A 27,381-nucleotide genomic window follows, 5' to 3' on the forward strand; every position below is an offset into this window, starting at 1 on the left:
TGATGTCTACGACTTGCACTTATGAATGGAGCTATTACAGGTAATAGGTGAGTGTACCTGTTCCAACTTCCATACAAATTCAACTTAAGAACCTACAGAACTTATCTCATTTGTAACCTGGGGATTGACTGTATATAAACAAATACAGCAAAAAGTTAACAGTGAATCCAGAAGAATATAGCGTCCAGAATGTGCTTTTTTTTTTGACACAGAGTTTCCCTATGTTGCCCTCAGTAGAGTGGCATGGCATCACAGCTCACAGCAACCTCAAACTCCTGGGCTTACGTGATTCTCTTGCCTCAGCCTCCCAGGTGGGTGAGACTAAAGGCACCTGCCACAATGCCCAACTTTTTTTTTTTATTGTTTTTTTTGCAGTTTTTGGCCAGGGCTGGGTTTGAACCTGCCACCTCCGGCATATGGGGCCGGCGTCTTACCCCTCTGAGCCACAGGCACCGCCCGTATTTTTTTTTTTATTATTGTTGTTGTAGTTGTCATTGTTGTTTAGCAGGCCCGGGCCGGGTTTGAACCCACTAGTCCTGGTGTATGCGGCCAGCGCCCTAACCACTGAGCTATGGGCACTGAGCCCCAAGCCCAGAATGTGTACTATTTTAAAGAATTGAAAAGTTTATATTAAAAAATGACAGTGGTTAACTTTGTCCACAACTTGGAATTTATAAACTGGTTGAAGCAATGAAATAGATGGCAATTCATCCTCTAGGAGCTCTTCCTGGGTTCAAACCCCTGTTAAATGAAGATTCCATCATTTGCCAATTTATTTCTCAAAGCTATTATTTATTCTGTACAAGGTTCCACTGTACATTAGACATTCTACTCTTGCTTACATAGTAAACAAGTGTACACCTGCCCTTGGGCTCAGGTTCACAGGTCTTCCCTGGTGAAGGGTGTCAGGTCAGTAAAACTCAGGGTGTCTTTCTCTGATGCCTCCTCCTCCTGGGAGCGCTGAACACTCCAGGCCCTGAGGGGCATAAGCCAGGCCCGGCCATGTGGGTATGCGAAGGCGCAGGGCCCTCCATGCCTGTGCTGAACAGCTTTACTCTGGGACAGCACAGTTTTGTCCAACTACTTAGGGCAAAATCAAGCCCATGGGAAAGACCCATACAACCGAGGCAAGATGTCCCCAAATACCCAAACTCCAGCTTCCAGGGCAGGACTGAGGACCAGTGCCAGAAGGAGCGGAGGAGAGCATGGGCATCCCTGAGAAACTCGGTCCAAAGGGCCTATGTCTAGGAGGCTCTGAGAAGGGGTTAGGGGTGGCAGGAAGGCCAAGAAGGAAGGGATGCTAAGAAGATAATAAATAAAGGTGAGAAGCTCTCGGGATAAGGGGCTATCCTTCAAACAGCTGGGGAGCAGACCAGGGGCGGGGCAGAGGAAGTGGGCGGAAGAACTTGAGACACTATCATCAGAAATACCTCTTCACCTACTTTCTTTTCCTCTTTGCTTTACTGTGGATGCACAAGCCAGGGGCTAAAGGGAGGACCCCTGTCCCTCAGCAGGCTTGAGCATGGCACTGGGGAAAAGAGAAGAGGCTGAGGGATATTTCAGGGACGGGCAGTTACCCCCTGGTCCCCAAATGCTATAAGGCACAATTCTTGGAGGCAACTAGATTCCATCCAAAATATTAAAAAAAAAAAAAAAACCCAAAAAACAAAAACTTAGTTTCATATCCCAGGTCTACTGCGGCTGTGCTTGGGGCCTGGCCAACACCCACCTAGCACCACGGGGCTATCATTAGAAAAGTTGTACTTGAATTAAAAAGAAAGAAAGGAAAGAGTGAAAGAAAAGAAAAAAGAAGAGAGAGAGAAAGAAAGAAAAAAAAAAGAAGAGGACAAGTGCAAGGTCCCAGCTGTGAAGAGGTCTGAAGGAGAGCATATCCAGTCTGAAAACTTTAGGTATGGGAATTAAAAAAAAAGGTAGGCTTTTAAAAACCCAAACCGGCTTTTTCCGAAGACGTCCCCTCATGTGTTCCCCTGGAGTTAGCAGCGTCATGAAGGCTCTTGGCTCGGGGTTTTCGCGCCCCGCAGCGCGGCGCTTCCCGGTGGCGACGCTCCCGGCGGGCTCCAGAGGGCACTGTCCTCCCGGGAGGCGCGGGGCCGCGGGGCAGCGGGCCAGGAGGATCTTGTCCCGCAGACCGCCGTTGTTTATTACACACAGGATAAAACCACAAGCTTGAAAATGCAAACAAGAGAAGCCGAGGGAGCGCTGGGCTGACTCCGGGCTCGGCGTCCAGTCGATCTTCCCCGCCGGGCCATGGCCCAGGAGCACCCGGCTCCTTGCTCCAGACCCTGACCAGGCTGCATCAACTCCTGCTCGGCAGCTTTATGTTAGTTTATTTTTCTCTTATTTGTCAGGGTTCTTTCGTTTGTTTTTGATTTTTTTTTTGTTTTTTTTTTTTGTCTTTTAAAAATGGTTAGGGTGTGGGACCACCGCACGGAAGGGAGAAAGGACATAGCTCCTCGCTGCTACATACGGGAGGGTGGACTGGCTAATTCGTAGAAGAGGAGATAGGCGTCGCTGGTGCGCACTTGGCTGGAAGACATGGGCGTGACACTGTGGAGAGAGCAGGGGACCGTCAGAGCCCCAGAGGAGGCCAGCAGGAGCCAGGGCTGAGTGGCTGAGGAAGCGGACGGCTGGGTCTCTAACCCGTCTACCATACCCCTGAAGCTAACCTGGTCTCTCAGAGAGCCTTGGAAGGGCAGCAGACTCGTGTGTTATGTAGCTTTGTGGCTCTGACCTTTTCTGTCCATGAGAGGTGGAAGCCATGCAGACAGAGGAGGTATCGGTGTCTGACAGCTAGGAACCCTGTCAGAGACCTCTCACCTGGAGTCATTGAAAGTGTGCCATTCGCCTGTCACTGGACTTCGACAGTAGGCTGTATAGTGGCCACCCATGGTGGTTCCGGAGTGATTGGACACAGCATACAGGTTGTAAACAGCGTGGTCTGAGGAGGAAACACAGGTGTCAAGCCTCTGAAGCATTCATCCCTCCCACCCCCTCTTCCTTTGGCATCTTATTTCCAACTCAGGCCTATATCCCTTTACCTCCCCCATCTACATCTTATACCCTTCTGCCCTGATTCTCCCTTCCTGCTGAAAGATACTCACTGGTGTTTTCTGAGGCAAATTCTCTTAAATCCAGGTCTCTTAGTGGGAAATTCACAAATGTTGTGAGCTTGCTGGTTCGTATCCTGGATTCTGAGAACCGCTTCAGATCTAGTATTAATGTGAGTCAAGGACAGGTACAGCAAGAACAGAGTCAAATTAAAGGAGATCAAGTTCTAAAAGGGCAACTACACTTTTCTCAGGAAGCAGAAAAGCAAACTACAAAAGCAAAGTTTTTTTTTTTTTTTTTTGTAGAGACAGAGTCTCACTTTATGGCCTTCGGTAGAGTGCCGTGGCCTCACACAGCTCACAGCAACCTCCAACTCCTGGGCTTAAGCAATTCTCTTGCCTCAGCCTCCCGAGTAGCTGGGACTACAGGCGCCCGCCACAACGCCTGGCTATTTTTTGGTTGCAGTTTGGCCGGGGCCGGGTTTGAACCCGCCACCCTCGGTATATGGGGCCGGCGCCTTACCGACTGAGCCACAGGCACCGCCCACAAAAGCAAAGTTTTTAAGTTCAGTTTTTTTCCTCCTCTGTTCTCCCTACTCTTTGGTCCCTTGTCATTAGTCACCCTCAGAAGTCAAGACCCTGCCCTAATGGATCTTAAGGATACGGAGCACCAAGATCTTTGGGAACCTCTGGATGGAGAACTTCTTTATACATCGTTTCCTGGCTCGGCAGCGGCAGCATGTCTGCAGGACAAGGCAGAGTTAGAACTCGTGGGAGAGGTCAATGGGCCCAAGTTCACTAACTTCTAGGCTGTATCTGCTGGTATCAGCATTTTTCCAGGCAGGTTTCATGGCAACTTGTACTTGCTATTACTGAAGGCTTACTGGCCAGACTTACTGGCTTTTCATCGCCATCAAGCACATCCTCTTTGGTGAAGAGCCTCATGCAGTCCATTAATGTCACCTCAGGGTAACCTCTCTAGGAGAGAAAAAAGCAAAGATCAGAGGTCAGAGGACATGAAAGATAAGAGGGGGAGTTCCAATGGGGCAACTAGGATATGTACCTTAGCAATGGGCAGTGACAGGTCCCAGAAGGGATCAAAGACTGTAGAACAGTAACCACAATCAGTACACGTCAGGGAGCTCTTTAGCTGCCCAACAAAGAGATCTGGGGAAGAGAAGGATGTGAGATGCTGAAATACAGAAGAGAACACACGGTCTTCTATCTCACTGTACCTTTTTCAGATTTTTGGACACTAGGCAGAAACAGGGTTCCCTGGGAGAATGAATCTTAGGGCTTTTCATGCTCAACTCAGGCAAATGCAGATAACAGTGAAAGCAGGCGTTCTTCCCATCTAGGCACTTACCCCCAATTCGACTGTCTTCCCGTTCTAGATATTTTCTCCACATTTGTCGCCCTTTCTCATCATCCCTGGGAAGCACCGAGAGGGAGACAATTGGATCAGAGCTCAAACCCTATGTACAAGGATCTATTGATCTAGATTCTTAATATGCAAAAGTAAATCAGATTACTCCCAAATTAATGCTTTCAAAAAAGTAGGTGAAAAAGTTCAAGTTCACAAAAGTTTTTCTTCCTCACAGCATTCTCCTCTTACTTACGGAAGATGATCGAGGTTCTCAGGGTTGGACTTAGGCCTTGGTGCTACTCTGTTCACCTCGTTATGGAGCCCATCCAGAAGAAAGCGAAGAAACTCCTGAGCATCCTGCTGACTGAACCCAAGGAAAAGACAGTGAGCATTACTTCTTTCCCAAAACCTGCTCTAGGTGCAAACTGCTCTGGGGAGGACATGTCTGCAAGGCCCTTACTTATAGCCAACAAAGCGAGGTGCGTATCTCTGGATCTGGGTCTTGAACTCAGATGGGCTCACCACATCATTGGGGGATGAAGTCCATATGGTCTGGATTAGTTTTGCAAACTCTGTTAGGACAGATAAGATATTTTCAATAAGAAACTCTGAAACTAGGAACCCAATGAAAGTAAGCAAGCAAAGAAATACAAGACATTATATCTAAAACCCAACTCCTAGTCAAGAGGAGAAGTAGGGAGTCTATCTACAGGGGTGTCTTACCTTCCATGAGGGCTGTGTGTGCACTGCTGCCATGGCTGAGGTCCCGCATGTAGAGTCTCTGGAGGCAATAATCTCTCAACTCCCGGGTGTTGCTCAGGCACTGCAGAATTGAGTTCATGAAGCACTGCAAGAGACAGTCCAGACAATCAATGGAGGAGAATAGAGCCCTGCCTGGCATCTCCATTACTTAGTACCAAAGGCTCTCTGGTTCATCTACCCAGAAATGAATCTTCTCATAGCCCCAAGTTCCTCTATTTATAAGTGAAAGGACAGAAGTGAGGCAAATCCTCACTACAGGTGACATAATTGGTTATTTACTACAGAGGTGTGCAAAAGGGTGTGGACATATTGGACAGAAGTGGGGAGGAATGACGGATGTCCTTGAGAAGCATCCATGAGAGTGGCAAGCTGACAGTTAAAGGGGCACCTCCGCTTGAGCAGTGTTTTGTACTGTGAGTAGGAAGGGCAGAACCCAGCAATTCTGTGAAACACTAGCCAGGAAAGGTAGGGACTGACCGGCTTAGAGGGTAGGGAGTTAGCAGGGGAAAGTGGCTAGATTGTCCCAGTCAGGATAGTAGGAGATAGCTCTGGGAAAAAAGTGGGATAGGAAGATCTCACCGTGTTCCCAAGGTTTCGAAGACCAGCCAGACCCTGGGCGCTCTTAGAATTCTGTGAGCAAAGAACACACGGCATGTAAGGCACAGGAAAAGAGGCTGGGCCTGTGCTAGGCTCTCACGCAATTCTCTGCCAGCTAGAGCCATGAACAGCAGGCCACACAGATCATTCTCTCTTCAACCTGAGTTTATGTACCATGTAGGAGAGGACTGAGGCATGCCTATTATTTTTAACATATAAGTAATCTTCAGGGCTTTGCTTTCTTTCATTGACTACATATTGACTATGTATTTCCCCCATTTTTTTGAGACAGAGTCTCATTTTGTCGCCCTTGGTAGAGTGCTGTGAGCTCTGAGCCTCAAACTCTTGGGCTTAAGCGATTCTTTTGCCTCAGCTTCCCAAGTAGCTGGGACTACAGGCTACACCTGCCACAATGCCCAGCTATTTTCTTGTTGCAGTCTTCATTGTTTAGCTGGCCCGGGCTGTGCTCGAACCCGCCAGCCTCAGTGCATGTGGTTGGCGCTGTAATCACTGTGCTATGGCCGCCGAGCCATATTTCCCTCATCTTTACATTACTCTCCATTCTCCTGCTACGGGGGAGACTGGGAATTCATATGTTTGCATACATATTTGTACTCCTGGCTATAAAAAATTTCAAGTTCCAAATCCAAATGCTATCTCCAACGACCTCTGTTTGTATTCCCACATGATGTCAAATATATAAAGTTGCTGTTAGAACAGGCTCTTTGGGGAGGTTTCGAAAAGTTAAATGACAAAACACCTCTATCTTCAGCTGGGAAAAACTCAAGCTGGCCTGTCAGAGACAGGTGGAATTCCTTCCAGCTGAGCTCAGCTCCTAAGGGCTGATTAAAGGCTGAGAGAATCCTCCCTGCCTGGCTCAGTTTTCAATATCCTGACCAGCCACTGGCTGAGAATTCTTGTGACAGCAGATGGGCCAGCAGAGGTGAGCAGCTGGCTTAAGGTGCCTTTCTTGTTCTTGTCTCTATTGTGGAGGCTGGTGAGGGGGTTGGAGAGAGAACAGGTGCTAGAATGAGGACTCTGAGCATTGTTTGTCAAGGTCTCTTGGCTAATTCTGGGCATACCTCCAAGGAGTGAGAAAACCTTCAGACTCAAAGGGTTAAAGAAACAGTGTGCAGATGAGTCTGCCACCCCCTCTCTCAGGGAGGGGACCTGGTGCAGGCAACTCTGGAACAACACTGGCTGGGGCATGCGTGGGGCCAGCTCAACCCTGATCAGAACAGGAGCCTGAAATAACTCAGCTAAAATTACTCATGCCGTGTGCTGACAGCCTCATAGGCTGTCAGCAGCTCAAAGCCCATGAGGTTGTCAGCTCAAGATGGGGGGAGGAGCAGGCTGAAGGAGGGCTTTTCTCAAGAACTGTCTTGCCGATCCCAGAAGTAAGAGGATCCCTTCCCTGGCCAGTTGTCAGGTCTAGCACTAACAGGTAGGGAAGAAAATATAACCAGAAAAAGAGACCTGGGTTAAGCCTGCAGCTAGGGAAAAAAGGCAGCAGGTGGGGTATAAGCACCCTTGAAGAACTCGGCCAGGGCTAATAGGATACAGCTCCAAACAACACTCGAATTTTACCTTACTGACAGTCTAAACCCTGATGTTCCAGCAAGTGGTCACTACAGAGCTAATTTCCTAAAGACCTTATCGACATTTTTCAGTAGAACTGGTAAAGGACTTCCCCAGAGCCCATCCCCCAGAGCCCATCAACAATGCTGCAGAAGTCCCCATGTTGCCCACTCAGAGCTAAAGGTTAAAGCTTGCCCACATCAGACTGTCCACTTTTATACCTATTTTTGGCAGTGCTTTAGCTCTTACCCCCTGTGCTTCAGACGACATCTGTCTAAGCAGGCTGTAGAAACCAAGCATTCTACCACTGATGACCATGAAAATGTCCACCAAAGCAGGCCCTAAACTGAGAACAGTCTCCTAGCACTGGTGTGTGGGGGGGGATGGAGAAATGGGAAACTGGAGTCATCTGTCTATAGAAGCACTCCTGCGGCATTTTAAAGATGTTGACATTTAGCGCTGACCCAGCAGAGTTAGGGTCAAGAATATTTTATCACCCAAGGTCACTAGTTACAATTCTTGAGGATATAATACTTCTACTGGCCTGAGGAGATGGAGAGGCTCCTTTAAGGCATCATTATGACCTTTTTTTTTTTTTTTTGATAGGGGGTAGTAGCTTTTTCTAAAATTTCCTGAGCTCAAAACCATGGGCCAATTTCTAAGTGCTCTGTGTAGAAGGCTGTGGGTGACAGGAGTTGGGGGCATCAGTGGAGGGGAGAGCAAGGCTGCTCTATGCCCAGCCAGATACTCTTCTGCCAAGAATAGGAAATCAGGAGCTCCAGGGAAAGTCAGCACTTTCTATTCCAGAGAGGAACAAAATGTCCCCAGGGTGACCTTTCTTACGGGGGCAAACAATCCTACAGGGCTGACTGGGGAGAGAGGCTAGCACTGGAGAAGGTGGGAAACCCTGCCCAGACTATCCCTGAAGCTACAGAAGGAAATGACTCCAGCTGTTACACTGGGACAGATGTGCCAAGAGTTGAGAAAGTTTGGACCCGGGGCTTCCTTACATTCAGCCGGTAGCAAACCTAGTTTTGACCCAGTAGCAAGCACTATTCTGAGAGCAGATACCACTTCCACAATCAGTAAATAGACAGCATGCATCTTCCAGTGGGCAACTGGGAGCTCAGGAGAGCCCTCCCTGGGTTAATGCGCAGGCAGCACGTGGGGCATAAGAAAAGCTGGATGGAGCTTTGTGTCTTTGCACTCAAGACCCCAGTGGAGGGCTTTCCTGCTTACTTCACCTGTGTGGTGAGGGTCAGCCAAGAATCCTGGCTGTAGCCAAGAAGCCTGGTGTGGCCCTGGCACGGGGCAGGGCACGCATTGCCAACATGGGAGCTGGTGCCTGTTACATAAGACCTGTCAAGCTCCGGCCCCTCTCCCTTCTCCTAGGGGTGGTGCCCAGCCTGAGCCCCAGCATAATACTGGGGTAGCTAATTCCAATGAGGGATCCACCGCCCATTTCACAGAACTGGAGAGGGGCAGGAAGAAAAGGGCAGTTGCCCTCTTTCACCTGTCTGCAACTTCTGTGCCCTTCACAGGGTCAAAAGACCCCTGTCACCAACCCTTGGGAGAGGGCCCTTTGTGGGTACAGAAAAGAGAAGGCGGCCCCTTTTCCGACCAGCCTTTCTTGCTGGGGTTTGGCCTTGGAGGAATCCCCCAGGGCAGAGTCCAGCATGCTACCCTCACACACCTACCCAGACCCAGTCAAGGTTACGCTTTCTTGCACCTGTCCTGATAGGTGCCTGTAATTAAGAGGCCAAGAGCCACCTGGTGCTGGGATCGCACAGGAGAGGGGAAGTGGGACTCAAGGACTGGGACCTTAACAAGGGGAGGGGACTGCGAATAAGCGTGCGATCACCTGGGGAGGGGGCATTCCTTGCCAGGAGACCCTGGGAAAGAAGGGGTGGGGGCTGGGAAGAATCCGCCCCCGCGCTAAAGCGCGCGCCGGGCTGGCTGGTTCCAGGGAGGAGACGGGACCCCAGGCTGTCCGTATGGGGGTCCCGGAAAAGGGCCCGCGTACCTTGGCTTTGTTGAGCAGGAGCCCCACGAAGGTGGAGAGCAGCAGGGACGGGGAGAGAGGGGAGCGCGGCCGCAGCTCTTTGGCGAGGGTGGGAAAGGGGGCGGCGGGGGGCTCCTCGGGCAGGGTCACGGTGTACGAGGTGCGCATGCTGGGGGTCGGGTGGCAGGCACCGCTTCACGCCTAACGTTGGCAAAGGGGCGCGGGAGGTGGGGGGAGTGCCCGCGCGGTGCCACAGCCCGGATGCCAAGGCTGGCGAGGACGCCACAGGACACTCTCCGGGGCGTCCGGCGGTAACCGTTACGGCGGGGCCCGACCGCGCGCTCCTCCGCCTCAACCTCCCCGGCGCGCGCCGCCAACCGTCAGAGCCCGGCTCTCACGCTCCGGCAGACTGGCAGCCTCGTCGGCGCCTCGGGCCCCGCGACGTCAGCCAGGGGGCGGGGCAAGGACCGCAGCCCCGCCCCGCCCCGCCCCCGAACCCGGCACGCGGACCCGAGCGAGGCTGCAGGGACCGCTCCCCCGCGCCTCCGGTCTGTCTTCTCCTCCCCCACGGCCTGGTGCCCCCCAGCCCGCTGACCCCCGCAGCTCGCAGGGCAGGCAGGGCTGAAGCCCCGAGGTCCAAGCCGGCCTTGGGGTTCAGGAGAAGTGATCCTTGGGCCCCCGCAGAGGACACCTCCCCAAGACCAAATGTCAACCCGGTGAGCTTCCCCCAAGGCAGCAAACAATTCTTAACTTTTGATAACCTGATGAAAGCTCTGTATTCTCTTTAGGGCAAAATGCGCATAGTCACAAATTTTTGTCTGGCAGTCAGCAGAGACTCTGGTCTTCCTGAAGCTGGCTGCCAACACAGTCTTTGGAGGTGGACGGGCCTATGTTAAGAAGATGGATTTCCACCCTCTCAGGACTGAGCTCCCCTCATACCTACAGCCCTAGTCGCACTCATAATTAAGAGAGGCAGTGCTCATATTTTTAAGGTATAGTAGGACCCTGTCCCTTTTGTCAAGAATCTTTAATGACTTCTTCTAACCAATTACCCAGCTCTGTCCTTCACAGAATCTCAAATTTGACTTGCTTTTGGTAAGTGGGGACAAAGTAACACACTGGTGGGGGAACAGGCGTTCAGCTGGTGTGGGGGTGAATGTCTACTCTTACCCTAAGCACTGCAATACTTGAGGGTCAGGGGTCTTTGGGTTTTATTTATGATGTTCTGCCCCTTCACCTAACAGTGAAGCACATGAAGCTGCCTAGAGAAAAAGTATCTTGTTTGGAGCTTGCTGGCTATTTTTAGCCAATATTTTTAGCATTTAAAAATACTCTGAGAGGCAGCAGTGTATGCTGTTACTCATCTGTGGGCTCCTTCTGTTCCTTCTGGTGCGCTCATCCCCACATGTACAGGCGCACTGCACACATGACCACAGCCACATGGGGAATGTGTCTGGGACACATGTATGGGCTGTGCCCTAGCTACCCACAAAGCAGAAATTTCCAGCTAATGAAAGGGTAGTGGGGGCAGTCACCTCCTCCCTTTCCCTTTTCTAGCAGTGGTGAGGGAGGGTGCGGGAGGTAAGAGCAGCAGGGTGGGCATGTTAGGAGGGGCCATCTCTATAGACCCTGTTCTCACCCAGACTCTGACCGAACCTGAACCCGGGATAAGAAAGTGTCTTTCTTTCCAGCTACACCCTTTCAAGCCAGCCCTACACCGTCAGCAGCAATATTTGCTTCTGATCACATCATTCTGCCCTGAAACAACTAGAGAACATGCCTCTTGCATCCAGTCCAGAAGCCTCAGGTACCTTGTCTGTGAGGCTGTCAGTCCACAGACTCCTTCCATTGTCACCACCCTCACTGCCCTATGACTCCTGCTCTTAGCCTCTGCTTAACAAGCAAAACTGCCACTTGTTAAGTACTTATTAGATGCCAGGCACTGGGCTAAGGGCTTTATATATATTATCCCAATTAACTTCCATAATAACACCATGATGTGTTACCTATTAGCTCTTTTTTATAGATGAGGGCTCTTAAGCCCAGAGAGGTCAGGCCAGGACCACACAGTTAATAAAGGACAATGCGGATGAGGTTTGATCTTACAGCAAAATTCATGCTTTTAACAACTACTAGGAAATTCTGGGATGCTCTTCTTTTCTGCCATTTACTTACTTGTGAATTCTGCTCAAAACTTTCATCTTCCACAAAATATTTCCTGATGAACTCCACCTAGCTCTAAACACCCCATTATTGCATATCCTCAGTTTGTTAGCATTCAGCCTGAACAGTATTAATTTATCTTAACAGGTTTTATTTTTATTTCATAAGTGTCTCTAAGACTTTTGTAAATGGTCTTAGATTGTGTGTGGCTTGCTTTGGTTGTGCCAGCACACTGAAAGCTCCTCCAGAGCAGGGTTGTGGGCTCTCTTAGTGGATCCTTAACAAGTGCTGCTGATATTTTCCCTAAAGGTGGCAGACTAGGCTCTGCCAGGAATCCTGGAAATCCCACTGAGCCTCAGAGGGTGGAGTATGAGTCTGGTTTTGCATATTGAGCAAGCCCACTAGGGAAGCGGGGGTGGGGTGGGCATGGCCCAAGAGGTATTCACCCACTGTGGCATTTGACCTGCCTCCCCATGAGAGTACAGAGCTTTCATCATTTTGTCCTAGTATGTAAACATTCCTGCTCCTCTTCCTTGGACATCTTGACATTTTGCCAGCTTGCTATCCCTCTTTCCTGGGATGCAGGAACTTAGGGTGTTGCTGGGAGCAGGGAGGCCTGCTGAGAAAGCTCTAACACGACAGCACTTTTGAGAAGTCTGGGGTGAGGGGAAAGAACTCCCATAGGGTCCAGTCGCATCAAGCAGGTCTGCTTGCTGCAGGACAAAGCCCACAGAGGACTGTGGCCCATTTCTCAATTAGCCAAGTCCCTAGGAGACCCTGTCTCCCCAGTGCCCTTTCTCCAAATGGAATGGGTTCAAAAGATATAGTCTTCTGGCGTCTCAGTCTGGCTCTGGCTCCGTGACACTCTGTGCCTCAGATACTCTGAGCTAATCTGAGCTGGGCTCATTCTTATCGCCCGGGACTGCCATTTCTCAGAGCCTGGGCTCAGCCGCCTTTCATGGAGGAAAAGTCATTTTCTTCACCTTATATCCCTCCTGGTATGAGATGGAGTAAAATAAAGTCAGAGCTAACTCTGTGAGGGCAGGGACCGAGAGGATTCTGCTTCCGTCACATCTGAGTGGGAAGCTTGGTCCTGAGTTAGAGGACACTGCTCAGGCTTAGGCAAATGTCTCAAGGCTTGGCTCCCAGAATGTGCCTGCTATTTCCACTGTACAGAGACAGAACAGTGGCCTGATTGACGGATGGTTTAAAGCAGGGATCCTCAAACTACGGCCCGCGGGCCACATGCAGCGGTGTGATTGTATTTGTTCCCGTTTTTTTTTTTTTACTTCAAAATAAGATATGTGCAGTGTGCATAGGAATTTTTTCATAGTTTTTTTTTTAAACTATATTCCAGCCCTCCAACGGTCTGAGGGCAGTGAACTAGCCTCCTGTTTAAAAAGTTTGAGGACCCCTGGTTTAAAGGGTAGGGGCTCTGAGTCCTTGTTTGGGGTTAGGCTCTCAGCCCACAGTGCTTCTTGGAGAGAGAGGATTAGCCCATCTTCCCCACTGTCTGCAGGAAGCTTCCCTGGATGACTTGGACCCCAAGAGGTCAAAGCTTTCTATGTCTTTGAGCCCCAGGCAGCCTGGCCTGAACGAACTGGATTACAGAGGCCTGCCAACGCAGTTCCTTCTCTTGCATAGACCTCTGTCTGAGGTACCAGTTTTATGTATCCATTGAGGTAAGAGGGTGCAAGGGGCCACGTGTACAGCTCTGGGCTCTGAACGTGATGTTCATTTCTGAAGCTGGTGGTCAGTGGAGCAGCTCCCCCAGGGGCAAGGAACATTTTGCCAGGCTTGGATTAACTTCTACATGCTGAGCCCCGCCCCAGCACCACATTAACTCATGGAGACATCCTGGAGTGGGGGCGGAGGAGGAGGAGGAGGAGGAGGAGGAGGCAGGAGGCTGGCACTGATTGAGAAATTGAGCCTGAGTAAGGCAGCACCAAGGTTACCAGCCAGTATACAGCCCTCAGCCATCTCAAGGGAGCCATCAGTGTCCTGCCAATTGTCAAACCACAAACTGACTGCCTTTTCCTTCTTAGCACCTAGTACTACTCCTGGCCATGGAAACCCTCTGGCTTAAGGTCTCTGAGGGACCTTCTCATGCTGTCAACATGGATTCAAGATCTCAGGAAGTTCAGCCTCTTCAGGGTGGCTGAGTGAGCCTGGGATGGGAGTGGGTGAGGACAGGCCCCAGGGTCTCAGGCTGCCAAGATGGGCAAATGAGAGCAGGGATGCAGTCCAGCGTGGCTGAGTAAACACAATGAGAGGCAAGGGACAGGAGAGGAAGGTCACACTTCTCACCCAGGAGCTCTGGGGCAGCCCCTGCCATCCTCCGCTTGTTCTCTTTAGAGTAACCTCCACTCACTGCAGGGCAGCATTCGAGTCCAAAGTCCCACCAGAGAGAGAAATCACATGACCTCAGCTTATATAATCTCCCTGTCACTGAACAGCTGGAACCCAAGGCTTCAGAAGATGAGTCAGCAGCCCCAGTGCAAGTAGGACCCAGATACTCAGGTTCCCAGACCCTTTGCTTTAGAACAGGTCCTAGAGCAGAGAGCAAGGGTGTAGAAGGGATGTGGGTGGGGAAGAGGCTGGACTAGACTCTGGGCCAGAGCCAGGTCCCTGGCTCTGCCTCCGGGGTGCAGGTGCCTAGCCTGCTGACTGTGTTCTGGAGGGCTCTGGGCCAATCCCTGACTCTTCTTCGGGAGAGGAGAGGGTAACCTGGGCAGGGCGGAGTGAGGGCTGGGCAGAGGCCAATGGGCAGAATGCCAGGGCTAGGGAGGGAGCAGCTGGAGGGGTGGAGCGGAGGAGGATTAGGAAGGATTGTAGGGGTTAAAGCACAGCCCTGGCAGGGCTCAGTGGGAACAGCTTGTCCTTCCATAGGCCCTGGGAACAGGAGAGGTGGGGCAGGAACAGGAGAGGTGGGGCAGAGGGGGAGATGACAGGGTTGGGTACTTTGGCTCCTGGCTTTCTGCAAGGCTGAGCCACCTGGGCTGGCTTGCAGTCCCCACTGAGGGTAATGAAAGCTTTTTCTCCCACCATCACTCCCTTCTCTCAGACTGCATTTTAAGCAGAAGCTGGAGCCTCAGGGCAAGCCCTCATTATCCAAATACTGAGCTACCCTGCCTGTGGACTGGTGTTTTGTTGGTGCTTACACAAGCATGGGATGGGGTTATTCAGAATTCATGTGGCCCCCTCCCCCGCCCCTGCCAGTTCTTCCCTCATGCTCAGCTGAGTATGTGATATTTCAAGTTCATGTTGGCTGTTAATGAGGCAAATGAGACTTGGTTAGTACTGTTCTTTACCTTGGTCAGGGCCTGCTTTTGGCCTCCCTTTATGAATGCCAACTGTGGTTCAAGTCAGCCACCCTGAGAGCCCCCTAGGCCACAGGATCACAGGATGTACTCTCACCTCTATTCCTCCCACAGGGGGCCCCTCCCCAGTTTTGTCAGCTGCCAAGTGTCCCCTTTCTATCATCTTTCCCTCCCTTAAGTTTCTTTCTTTCCTTCCTTCCTTCCTTCCTTTTCTTTCTTTCTTCTTGCTCTGTCACCTGGGCTAGAGGACAGTGGTGTCACTGTAGCCCACTGCAACCTCAAACTCCTGGGCTAAAGTAGTCCTCCTGCCTCAGCCTCCTGAGTAGCTAGGACTCAGTTACTATCATGCCTAGCTAATTTTTCTGGGTTTTGTAAAGACAGGAGGCTTGCTCTTGCTTAGGCTGGCTTACAAACCCTTGGCCTCAAAGCAATCCTTCTGCCTTGGCTTCCAAAGTCCCAAATGCACCCCCACCAAGTTTAAATGAACTTATCTGTAGGATTTTACTGCTTTTAGCATCCTCCACATTATTTGCTTTGAGCCTCGTGGCATCCCTGTGAGGTGGGCAGGGCAGGTGTAATCACTCCCTTTTATAGAAGAGAAAGTACAGCCCAGCTGATTGGTGTCCAAGGTTAAAGAAGCAAACTGTACCTTTCCCTGGTCATGAGCAGCCCGTCCTAGCTTCACATGACCTCCTCCCTTCCCTTAGACTCAAATGACCTCCTCTCTTTCCTACTGTCTATGACACTTAAAAACACCCTGGGATGTCTCTTGTTGCAACTGTTTAAGAACTTGCTTTTCCTCGAGTGAATTGTGAATGCACTGGGGAAGGCACCAAGGCCTGCACCTCTCTTGCCTCCCAGAGCATGTGGAAGAGTGCAAGGAGGACTGACATCTACCGAACACCTGCAACTTGCCAGCCACTTCCACGTAATTCCCTTCTGATTCCTTATAGTCATCTATGAAGAGGGAACTGTGATCACTCATTTCACAGAGGAGGAAACAGGTTCAGAAGTTAAGGAACCTGTCTGAGGTTCTGCGGCTAGTAAGCTGAGCACTGTAAATGAATGAATTAGAAGGTAAGATCCTCAAATGGAAATCTGAAAAGAAGGTATACCTGGTTTTAGAAAGCATGGGTGCAGGCCCCCTGAGCAGGGTTGCTCTTACCTCAGCAAGATGCAGTTAGCTCCAGAAAGTAAGAATGAGAGGGGTGAGGTTAAATAAAGGTCTTATGCTATTCACCCCTGAGAAGCTTTTCCTGGTTGGCAGTATGTTTTTGAGCATGAGCTCAGAGAGAAACACTAGCTTAACAGCAGGGCCTTCCTGGCTACTTAAGAGTGTGGTGAGTTGCTTTTGGATGACGGTGGCGATCTGCTACTCTGAGGTCCTTTTGAAAAACTCCCCTCACCCTGGAGGTGGGGGTGAGGCTAGGGTGTCCCTCTTAGAGGGGTGGACAGCAGTGGATTCAAGGGACAGTTGAGCTATGTCTGTGTAGGAAGGAGGCAGATTTCCAGTGGATTCTGACCCCTAGTAAAGAGGGACCCTGCTCTCATGATTGGGGTTGAGGATGGCTCTCTAGTTTTGTTTGTGGTGAGGTGGTTTTTAAACCTCGGCATGCTTAAAGGTCCCTCAAAGAGTTTGTAAAAAGGACAGATTTCCAAGCACTGTCCTGAAACAGTTTGATCCAGCAGGTCTGGGTGAATCGTTAAGCGCTGCAGGTGGTTCTGATACAGGTAGGCTGCAGACTCCACCTGCTTACCAGAAAGAACCCTTCTCTTCTAAGCAAAAGGAGGGAGCCCCTCAGAGGCTTCTAGGACCCACCCCCTCCACAGAGAGTGGCTTTCTATTTGCTCCCAGGATGAACAATACCAGGCATACCCAGATTAATCTTGCTGCACCCCAAGCATGGCACAATGCCCCTTAAAAACGTATTTCTCTCCCAGGCCAGCTCTGTTGTGACACAAATCTATTCTCCCACGTCTTTCTACACTAGAGTCCAGGGCAGCCAACCCTGCCTTGTCAGGGTCTGAATGTTCTGGGAGGTACCAACTTTTTTATCTCCCATGGCTCTTCACAGATGGCCCAGCAAGGCTGAGACTCTCTATGTGATCAAAGTTGTCCCCTTAAGACCTTTAGTTACGACAAGCTTCAAGGTCTATGACTCAATGCTCTGCCCCTAGTCCTGAACCCCTGTTCCATTTGTCTGGATAAGCTCTAAGCAGCACTTGTTTTTTTTTTTTTTTGCTGTGGCAGTGTTTGTTTCCAAAAGGCACAGGCCCTAGGAGTAGAAAGGGGTACGTAGGGTAGTGCAGGAGACATAGCACCCAACCTGCTTGCCTATCCACCTGTCCACCTGTCCACCCACCCACCCATCCATCCACCCCTCCATCCACTTATCTATCCATCCACCCACCCACCTATCCATCAACCCACCCACCTATTTATCTATGCAATGTGCAGGTCAGCTGAGCTCCGTGCTGAATAAGGCACATGGTGAGGGATCTAGAGATAACGATTTCTTTCTCATCCTCTGAGAGTTTTCCACCTAACGGGTGCACTCATAACTACAGAAAAGGCAGAATGTAGTTAGTTCCCCAGGAGAGATGCGTTCAAGGATTAGGTGCAAGCTAAGGCCAGGCCAGTCCTTGGTCAGTCTGCAGCAGAGCCTCTTCCCTCATTCCAGCCATGGCAGTACTGGAATATAGAGGTATTGGATTGTCTCATGCCCTAGACAAACATTTCTCCACGATTTTTTCCAAAGACACATGGTAACTACTGCTGCTCACACACCCTGGTCCTGAGCATACCGGCGTTAATCAGAGGGGAGCCCCTCTTCCTCTCATGGCCCAGGGCTGCGCCTTGGGGCTGGGGAATAAAGCCTGAGCAGGAGAAGAGATGCAATGACAGCAAAGAGGCCCTTCCTGTCACAGGGAGCACTGGTGGTGTGGGGGCCCCAGCATCCAGCCCAGGATGGAGCAGGGCCTGTGGGAGACCCTGGCAAGTTTGAGTGGAAAGGGAGAGGGTAAGACCAGCAGTATATGTGGGGTAGCTGAGCATTCCTGAGAGCGCTGCTGGACTGCTGAGTGCACAAGTCCTGAGTGGGCTTCCTGGGGACAGCAGCAAAGCCCCTCGCCTCAGCATGGAACCTCAAGGGCACTAGACATGCCAGACCTGACTTCCCTTGCCTTTCCTCACCAGGGCTGCAGAGGTAGCTGTGCCATCATCTGTCATCTTGCCGGTGGGGGATACTACCCTTAACTTGGCTCTTTTATAGCAGTGGCTTCCTCCCTAGCCCATCACCAGTCCCCGAGGGTAAACTCACCATAGTGTCTCGCCCTGGGGAGCTGGAGCGGCTGGGCCCAGGGGCCTGGCCCTTGCCCTTCTCCCACAGTGTGTATCGGCCAATGGGTCGGTAGGTGGGGCTGAGGACTTCAGGGACTCGTGAGGGAGGAGCCTGGGTGGGCACCTGAGGTGCACTGCCCTTGCGACCATAGTTTTCCAGGTAGTCGGCCAGGTACTCAGGGCGGTTGGCTGCCTGGTAGAGCCCCTGCAGGGCGCAGAGCTCCTTCCGCGTGCGTGCCAGCATGGGGCTGCGGCCCAGGTTCCCAGGGTCTATCCGGTAGTTGTCTGAGGTCCGGAGGCTGGAGAAATCCCGGGCCAGGTCTGATTGGCTGTCCGACTTCTTCTGGCTCAGGGTCACTCCCTGGTCACGGACACTCATGGGCAGGTAGCTGAGGCAGTTGTTAGTCACTCCATAAGGGAATCCACTGCCTCCACTGAGGCCACTGCCTGAAAGCCGCTCAGTGCCACGTGTCTGGCTTTCTGCCCGCTTACCACCCCCCATGATGTCAGGTCTGAGCAGGGGGCGGCCTCGCTCATAGTCCAGGATGGAGGAAGGGCCATAGGTGCGGGGACGGGTGAGGAGGCTGGTTGGTGGGGCTGGCTTGAAACCAAGTTTCTCCTTCTCCAGGAAGGAGGAGGCCAGGTTGGCCCCATAGGAGGAGGGGGTGTATGTGCCATAGCCCGATTTGGCGTAAGGGGCATCTGTGTAGCGGGCTGATTCCGTGTAGCGCTTCAGGGTGGAGGAGAGCTGGGACATCCTTCAGGGCGGCACTCAGTGGGGACTGGGAGCCTCATGGGCTGAAAGATAAGGAAAGCAGTCATCAGAGGGCTCTGTCAAGTGTCAGGCTCCCACATGCCTATTCCCTGTCCCAGCTGGGCCAGAACGTCAGAGTTTACCAGGGACCACCCTGTCCCTTTCCACCAGATGCTGGCTGGCCACTGAGAAGCACACGCATGGACGCATGTACTCACACGGCTCACACGTGCCTGTGCATTCACACTTCACAGAAATCAGTCTCAGCACATTCTGGCCACTCCAAGTACTCCCCTCAGAAACCCAAATAAACAAGCAGGGGCTGCCTGACCTCTGCAATCCCCCAAGCCACGCACTGTCTTCCAGCCCAAATTCCGTCTGGGTCCTCTTCAGCTTATGCAGAAACTCTTGAGTTGAGGGATACCACTGCCCCCAGCCCCAGGACTGAATGCTGGATATTTCAAGAGTTAAGGCCACATCCCTCCCTTCTGACTTAGGTGACGAGGAGTCTTTTGAGAATCATAGACTGTCTGCCTGGAAAGGTCTGAAGATCATTTAGTCAGATCCTTCATGAGGAAAAGGAGCTCATGGGTAATGGGAAGGTTGATGGGCAGAAGAGGCAGTGCATGAGCATTTGGTAGAGAGGGAGCTGGAACTCCATCTCCAGACTGTCCGAGGGCTCTTCCCTGGACACAAGTACCTGCTGCAGGGTCTAGGGGTAGGGGGATGGGGGCACGTCTGTGGTACACATCCTCTTCACGGAGCTAAGTCTTCTGAGTTAGGGCCCTGGGGTTGCGCAGGGGTTCCCCATCAACAGGGATCCCAAATTGTTCCTGGCAATACTTCACTTGTGTAAAGGGGGCCCCCTAGAGTCCAAAATCCTGCACTGCAGGTGGCTTTCCCAGGTCCTCCAAGTTCTTGTAGCTGGGTTGGGTCTGGTGATCACAGAAATTGCTGAATGTAGAACTTGGAGGGCCCTAGAGAATCATGCATCTTAACCTCTCTGTTTTAGTGGTGCTGATTTACCCATGGTCACACACTAGGAGAGCCAGGGTTGGGATCCAGGTCTTTCAGAATCCTGCCCAAAGCTCTTTCCACTTAACCTTAATTCACTATACACCATCAAATGTAGACTCAGTTGGGGACACCTAGAATCCTATCAGTCTAAACATGCAGGCTTTTTCTAGTGGAGCTGGAGTTGCAAAGGTCCTTTGGAGAGAGGAGCAAATAGAAGCAGACCTCTTTCCTCGAAGGCATCAGGGGCTCTTGGGGGAGCTCCTTAGGGGACAGAGGCAGAGCCATCCAGGACTCTCCGACTAGTGTGACTCACCTGTTGACAGACTAGTTGGGAAATTTTACACTAATCATTTAACCTTTCTGAGCCCCAACTTCCTCACGTGTAAATGAGTATAATAATCACATGATTCCTACCTCATGGGGTGGTTGTGAAGAATAAATGAGATAATAACCCGTGAAAGGGTTCTGCAATGACAGTGGTTATTATATCCTCCCCCAGTCCCTGCCCGCAGCCTGGCTCCTCCCTTTGTAGGTCTATAATAATGTCAGAGCTGTCTGTCTCACGTCTGGCTGGCCTCTGACCTCAGCCCAGGGTCCCAGGCTTCCTCTGAACCCACCTTCAAGATAAGCAGGCAGTGGGCAGACATGTAGCTGTTGAGCAGACACTGGGTTGGGCAGCCCACAGCCTCCCCTCAGCTAGCAACTCAGTCCATCGGGGCAGAGAGAAGCTGGTGCCAAGCCCCAAATACTGAGGACTTGGGAGAAAACTCTAGAATTCCAGTCCATGTAAGGCTTGGGTGTAGGGAAGGGATAGGAGATGAGCAGGTGGGAACTTCCATATAGGCTTCAGAACAGTGCCCCTTGATCCTCCCAGAGACCCCCAGCAATCTGCAGTCCAGGCTGGTATCAGAAAGGCCCGATCCAGTTTACTGTCTACCCTTTTCCCTCGTTGGCCCAGGCACCCCCTCACCCCTTCATGTATACTCCTTTGCTCATAGAGGTCCCACCTTACAACTTTCACTGCTTCCTAAGAGAAGATAAAATGGAGGGCGACCTCATGAAGGGTTAGAGGGAAACCACAGGGAGAGACAGGCAGAGGCACGGGGTCGGGGTGGGGAGACAGACAGGCACGGGGTAAGGGTGGGGAGTTCAGTGCTGCTCTATTTCGCTTTGGAGAACTGCATCAATAATGCAAAGTCAAAGAGACTCCAGGTCTCAAGAGCTGGGTTCTGGGACACCCGGCAGGGCAGCCAATCAGATATAACCTACTCCAGGGTATGAGCTCATGGCTCCTCCCCCTCCCCTCCCCCACGCTAAAGCTTCCAGGGAATTGGTATTCTGCCTGCAGTGCCCCAAGCTTGTGACCTCTCCTGGCCTTGCTGATGACGCAGAAGTGTTGGGCCAAACAAGGTACAGCAGACAGGGTAGACAGCCCTGCAAGGCTTGGGGGTGGAGGAGCAGCAACACTTCTGGCCCAAAGAATCCCAAGAGGGCTCCCAGATCCCCGTTTGTCTGTCTGCTCCACTCTGGCAACTGCCAGATCTCCCCCTGCCCCCAGCAGCCCCTGGAGTGGTGATGTCACTAACACCCCCTGGAAGCTCTGACAACTGGGCTTACAGTTCCCATACCTCGGGACAGGGTCTCAATTTGGGCTGTGGCCTTTCACGTTTGTTCCCTCCCCCAACACCTATTTTCACTCTCGAAGATCCAGCACCTTTCCGGTGGGAACACAGCCTGGGTTAGTGCCCCTTGCCATTACCTGGCACAGCTGTTCCTGGAGGCTGCAGAATGCACCCTGGGCTGGAGAGTGGGCTGGGGCCTGGGTTGTAGCCTTGCTGCGCAAGACAGGGACAGGACGGCCACTCACATGGCTTCGAGTCTCCCTGTTGCCACAGGAACGGCCTGAACTGAATGGCCCTTTCATGGGGCAGTGGGAGGCAAGCCTATTGGCTGGCATCCCCCATACCCCTCCCTGCCCAGTGTGGGGCCCCTGCTGCCCTGCTTCTTGTACTGTTTACCCAGAGCTGGCAAGTACAGGCACGCAGATCCAGGCAGCTCCTTCCCAGGCGCTGCCACCTTGGACAATAGGGGCAGTCCCTTGCCAAGTTGCTCCTCCGTGCCATCTTCACTGAGATGCCCAACTCTTCATGTCAGAGATTCCCCATCGCGTTGCTCAGTTTCCCCCTCTTGGGAGGTGAGCAGCATTTCTCTGCACAGAGGCGCTCAGCTTCCTGTCAGGACATGTGAGCCAAGTGGCCATCATCCCAGCCAGCTGGCGCTGAGCACCTATGGACCAGACACCCAGAGCTGAGTACTTCATGTGTAGCTTCTGACTGCATCTTCTCAGCACCTTACACCAGCACTTTTCCAGCCTTGCCACGTGCCTGGCCTTCTTTTAGGGATTCACACACAGAGTGTCCCAAAAGTCTTAGTGCAGGTTTAAGCTTGAGTTCTTTCAGACATCATAAATGCTTCAAGCTTATAAACATCATTGGAAGGATTAAATTCTTTAAATTCAATTACAATTTTAAAAACTTCACAATTCAAAAAATAAATATACAAGAAATTAAATAGTGAAACATCTTTTTCTTGAGATCCGGTCTTGCTATGTTGCCTAGGCTGGTCTTGAACTCCTGGGCTCAAGCTTGAGATCCTTCTGCCTCAGTTTCCCAAAAATCTGAGATTATAGGTGTGTGCCATCAGACCTGACATAAATGGTGATATTTTGAAATGAAGTTTTTAGCATTCATATTTCTGAAGTTATTAAAGGTTAAAAGTGCAGTGAGCCTTGGGACACAATGTATTAACCTACTTATTCCTACCCACCACACTAAGCAGGAGGGGCTAAGATGATGCCCATTTGCATGTGAGAATACTGAGGATCCTGGGAGTGATGTGGATTTCCCAAAGTCACTCTGGGAGCAGTGGTAGAGGTAGGTTGGGATCTGTGGTCTGTCCCCTACAGCCAGCCTGCAGCCAAGCCTGCTACACTTCCCTGGACTCTCCAGGGCTCAGACAGGGTTGGGGACCTGTGGGCTGAGGGTAGAGGGAAGGACTGCTCCAGGATCCAGGTATCCACAATCCAGCAATGGCAAGGAGGGTACAGGCTCCTGAAGGAGCGGCCCTCAGGATTTTCCACTGCAGGTGAATGAAAGGGAAGCCAGGTGCAACCTGAGCCCCAGAACAATATTGATTGGCCATGAGATGGTCCAGGAGGCCTCCATTTCACCTGCTGTGCCAAGCTCCTGCATGTCCCCTGGCACTAGCATCTACCCCAGTGCAGGGCCCTGTGCAGGCCTGGTTATGAACGTGCCCCCTAGCCTCCTACCCCATGGCTGCAGCTCAGCCCACTCCCCAAGGTACTCAAGCTAGGTGAGTCAGGTGTGAAAATGAACCTGATCCCCCTGGGTAGCCAACCCCCGTCAGCCACTGTCATTTCCTGTTGGTCACATGAAGGGCTCCCTAACCTGCCCAGCCAGGGGAGGGACTTGCTCCCCAGGAATCCCAGGCACTCCTGGCCCTGGGGGCAGGTGATGGGTGATGCCCCACATCCCAGCCACCTTCTTGGCTTCTCTCTACCCAGATCCGCTTGGTTTTCTGGGGTGAAGGCATGATTTGCCTCTGTGATCTTGGATAGAGAGTCCCTATTCAAGTTTCAGAGGTACAACTAAACAGGGTTAAGTCACTTCCTTCCTGCCCAGGTGTGTAGGATAGGTGAGTGGGAAGTCCCAGCCAGTCCCACCAGGTGCTTGGGAACCTCCACAGGGGTGACCTCAGAGCTTCCTAAAGCCACTTGCTAACAGCATCAGAATGTGCTGACTCTGAAGGGTAGTGGGGGTGAGAGAGGGAGCTTGTCTCCCTCCATCTATGCTCTCTGACCCTGACTCCTAGCTGCTTGAGTCACCTGCTACACTATCTGGCGCGAGCATTCAATCCTGGAGGATAGGATGAGGGAGGTCTTGGCAGGTGTGGAGGATGTGGATCGAGGGGTAGGGTAGGACAGATTTATGCCTGAACAGTCTGGGAACTCTGTTTATTCCTCTCAGGCCCCAGGAGCCTCAGCCTGCCCCCTCCTTGCCAACCTGTCACTAGCAGCTCTGTCCATCAGGGGCTAGCAACCAGTACCCACCAGCTTAGTGCCTAATCCTCTTGCCTGACTTTGCAAGGGGTCATCCAAGGGAATTTTGGGTCCGTTTCTCTCTTTCCTGTTCCCAGCAGTTGCCCAAGGGCTGGGGAGGACATAAGATAAAGATACTGGAGATAAAAGCAAGAATCCTGACTCCTAGAGAAGAAGTGGGTGGGCCCATGACAGTGTTTCTATAGAGTGCATGCTGATTTAGGGTTGGGAGGGGATGGCTGGACATAACTACACTTCTAAGAAAAGGCAAAGAGATGGGCCTCTGGGAAGTATTAGTGTCCATAAATTCTCTTTTCCAACCACCTCTGCCTTGGCACTCTCTTGGTGCCCCCTCCCCAGGGGACAATCCCGTCTCCTTCCCTCTCTTTCAGGGCTTCATTTTCTCTCTGTCCTCCTCTGGAGGCGTCTTTGGTCTGGTCCACAGCACCCACCAGGCCCCTTAGGGTGGCTTCACCTGCTCCCCCAAACTCACTGACATCTGTCCTCTAGACAGGGGCCCAGTGAAGCTCAGATACCCCACAGGGGCAGCTACTGACCTGTGTCCAGGGGCACTGGATAGGACCTGGGGGCTTCTTCCCCAGCAGGGCAGGAAACGCAGTGGAGAGCCCAGAAGCTGGAGTCTGACTTGGGGCTGGGTAATCCGGAGCTCAGGTTACTGACTCTGATATATATAGTATCTTATCTGACCTCGCAGACTTGCAGAGATGGCTAGCTAGACTCACTTGCATTCCAAGCCCCGGGAGAATTAAAGGGGCAGTGCCATGTCCACCCTTGAGGGGCTGCCCTGTTGAGCCAAAGCCAGCCAAGGAGGTCTAGTAGGACTCTTGGAAGGGAGGCATTTTAAAGGGGAGTAGTAGGGGGATTCAAAGGGAAACAGAGGACAGGAAAGATGGTGGAGGGGTGGGGGTGGAACTTGAGGCAAAAATATGGAGAAGGCAGATTCTCTGGAACTGTCAATTGCAAAATTAGAGAACAGGAAGAAGCCATACTGCTAGTCCAACTCCTTTAACTGTGAGATGGAGTAGACCTCCAGAAAGAAAGCAGCTTGCTCAGGGGCGTACAGATAGTGAGAGGCAGACAGGGACTGGCACTCAGGTTTCAGTATGATACTCTTTTATAATAGATTTCTAAGGCCTGGGCTTAGATTCTAGTTCTTTCTCTTATTGGCTCTGAAACACTGGATAAGTCACTTAAGTTCTCTCAATCTTAGTTATTTAAAACAAAAACCGGTAATAATAATAATAATGGTATATCTCACAGTTGTGAGAATAAAATAATATTTGTAGATTTCTTGGCATACAGTAAGAGTTCAGTAGTGATGATGATGATACTGAATACTTCCATTTACTATTATAATTAGTAGTAGTGTTAGTAACAGCACCTTACCAGTGAACCTTGAGGGAGAAAAGGGCCTCCAGTCTACCCCTCAGGGAATGCTCCTTTCTAATGCCAGAGAACAGCCACATGGGTTTCTGAATTGGGCCATGTCCCATAACTGAGAAGGGCAGATGAGGCTTGTCATCTTCCTAGATGTCCAGTCCACCAAGCAGAGAAAGGTCAAGTCTATTGGGGCTCTTCCCCTTTTGCCAAGGAAGACATGGCAGGCGCAGTTTCCCCAGGCCAGCAGGAGAATGCCTGGGCCCTCTGGGGTGGTTCCACTCTACCTGTGTAAGAGCTCCGGATTCCAGGACCTCAGAGGCGTGGGGGACAGGGTCACAGGAAGGAACAGCGTTCTTAGCCTTTCTGGTCTTGGTGCACTTGTCTGCTCCCAGGATGTTTCTCCTGTTTCTTGATGGCTCTCCCTGAGGACTGGGAGTACCCCAGGCTGGTGCCTCCACCCTGTCTCAGCACAGGCTACTGACTCAGCCTGGGTCCTGATGATGCACCTCAGAGGACGCCCTCATTCCAGTCCTCATTCCGACTCCAGTAGCCTGGCATGCATCCACAGCATCAGAGGAGCGGGGGATGCCCCAAGTCTAGCCCGTCCAGCTCTCCTTTTCTTGCTTTACCAGGTCCATGTCAGAGGAGGTGAGCAGCCCCTACCACTGTCTTCATTTCAGCGCCATTCTCAGCCAGATCAGGAGGTAGGGTGTTCACTCCCGGGGAGAGCTGGAATGGGATGGCCAGGGCTTCCCTTGGCTGTTACGAGTAAGTTGCTTGCCTTGGAGCACAGCGTGTCTTCTTATGGTTTGGGATTGGCGAGAATTTCAAAGTTGCCTCTTTCTGGTTTGGGATTGGTGGGAAATCTCCCCTTCTGCTTAACTGATGCCCTCCCCCACCCCCAACCCCCTTTGGCAAACTGACGAGAGACAGCACCGGAGCCTTGAGAGCAGGGAGTTAAGTGAGCTGCATCCGCACGTGGGGAGGGGCTTGTCAGTGTCCAGGCGTCACTCCCAGGCCACATAACCACACAGGGCATAGCGACGGGGGCCCGCCGAAGCAGCAGTTCCTTAGAACACATTGATCAGCACACAGATGGTTCTTCCTAGCACTCCGGGGCTGTCAGCTGTCAGCCCTCACACAACTGGCATCCACAGCTGGGGCTCCTGCACAGCCGGCCCTCGCCCTACATTTCTAACGCTCATTCTGCCCAGGCTGTCGTGGACACCTCACTTTCTGAGCCTCAGACCGGCGCTGACCTCCTCATCCCCCCTCCCTGATCTCCGACAGGTGGCACGTACCTGCCTCTTCTCGGAGGATGGACGAGTCGAACCGGGCACAAGCATGGAGCCGCGGGTGAGTCCCGGCTGGCACTGGCGCGGCGCAGTGAGCAGCAGCTGACGCAGAGGGCTCCCTAGCCTCGGCTCCTGCCGGCCTCTCCCCCACCTCCGCCGGGGGCCCAGAAAGGACCTTCCCGGGAAATCGGCGCCACCCAGCGGGCAGCAGCCTCATTGCGCCCGGGCCCGCAGAGCCACAGCCCGCGTCACGCGTCACTGAGACGCGTCACGCCTATTGGCTTGTTTCTATTGTGGCGTCATTAGAGCCCCGCCCGGGTGGGGTCTCCCTGGCAACCTGTATATACAGAGAACCACGTGGAGGAAAAGCAAGCGAGCTTGGAGGGGGTGGAGCGCCCAAAGAGGTGGACAGGAATGTGACCTGGCCGGGCAGCTGGAAGGTATTGAGAAAGAGGAGGGGTCACGGAAGAGGGCTGGGAACTTGAGCCCGGGGCATATACACTTTCAGTTCTCAGGGGAGGCTAAATGTTCCGGCTCCTTCCCACAGGGTGGGGTTTTGTTCCTCTTCTCTTTTTTTTGGCCGGGGCTGGGTTTGAACCCG

The 27,381-nt window shown here is 52.0% G+C and overlaps 1 protein-coding gene across 3 annotated transcripts; it reads right to left on the reverse strand.

Annotated features, from left to right (window-relative positions):
* Window positions 1-771: 771 nt before the first annotated feature.
* USP2 (ubiquitin specific peptidase 2) lies at window positions 772-27,381 on the reverse strand. Of its 3 annotated transcripts, none has more exons than XM_053595228.1 (13): window positions 26,787-27,381; window positions 18,177-18,994; window positions 5,776-5,826; window positions 5,158-5,281; window positions 4,895-5,006; window positions 4,688-4,798; window positions 4,435-4,499; window positions 4,132-4,235; window positions 3,966-4,046; window positions 3,733-3,811; window positions 3,123-3,230; window positions 2,839-2,959; window positions 772-2,568 (listed from the first exon to the last, which is right to left on the reverse strand). In XM_053595228.1, exons 2-13 carry the CDS (start codon window positions 18,951-18,953, stop codon window positions 2,481-2,483), a joined length of 1,821 nt encoding a protein of 606 aa, XP_053451203.1. In that variant the 5' UTR covers window positions 18,954-18,994; window positions 26,787-27,381; the 3' UTR covers window positions 772-2,480. The 3 variants fall into 3 exon arrangements, with proteins under 3 accessions (XP_053451203.1, XP_053451204.1, XP_053451205.1); XM_053595229.1 differs by lacking the exon at window positions 26,787-27,381 and adding an exon at window positions 24,642-24,747; XM_053595230.1 differs by lacking the exons at window positions 18,177-18,994; window positions 26,787-27,381 and adding an exon at window positions 9,395-9,801.

Source organism: Nycticebus coucang, chromosome 6 (genome assembly GCF_027406575.1).
Source record: "Nycticebus coucang isolate mNycCou1 chromosome 6, mNycCou1.pri, whole genome shotgun sequence".
In the NCBI taxonomy this organism is placed as follows: Eukaryota; Metazoa; Chordata; class Mammalia; order Primates; family Lorisidae; genus Nycticebus; species Nycticebus coucang.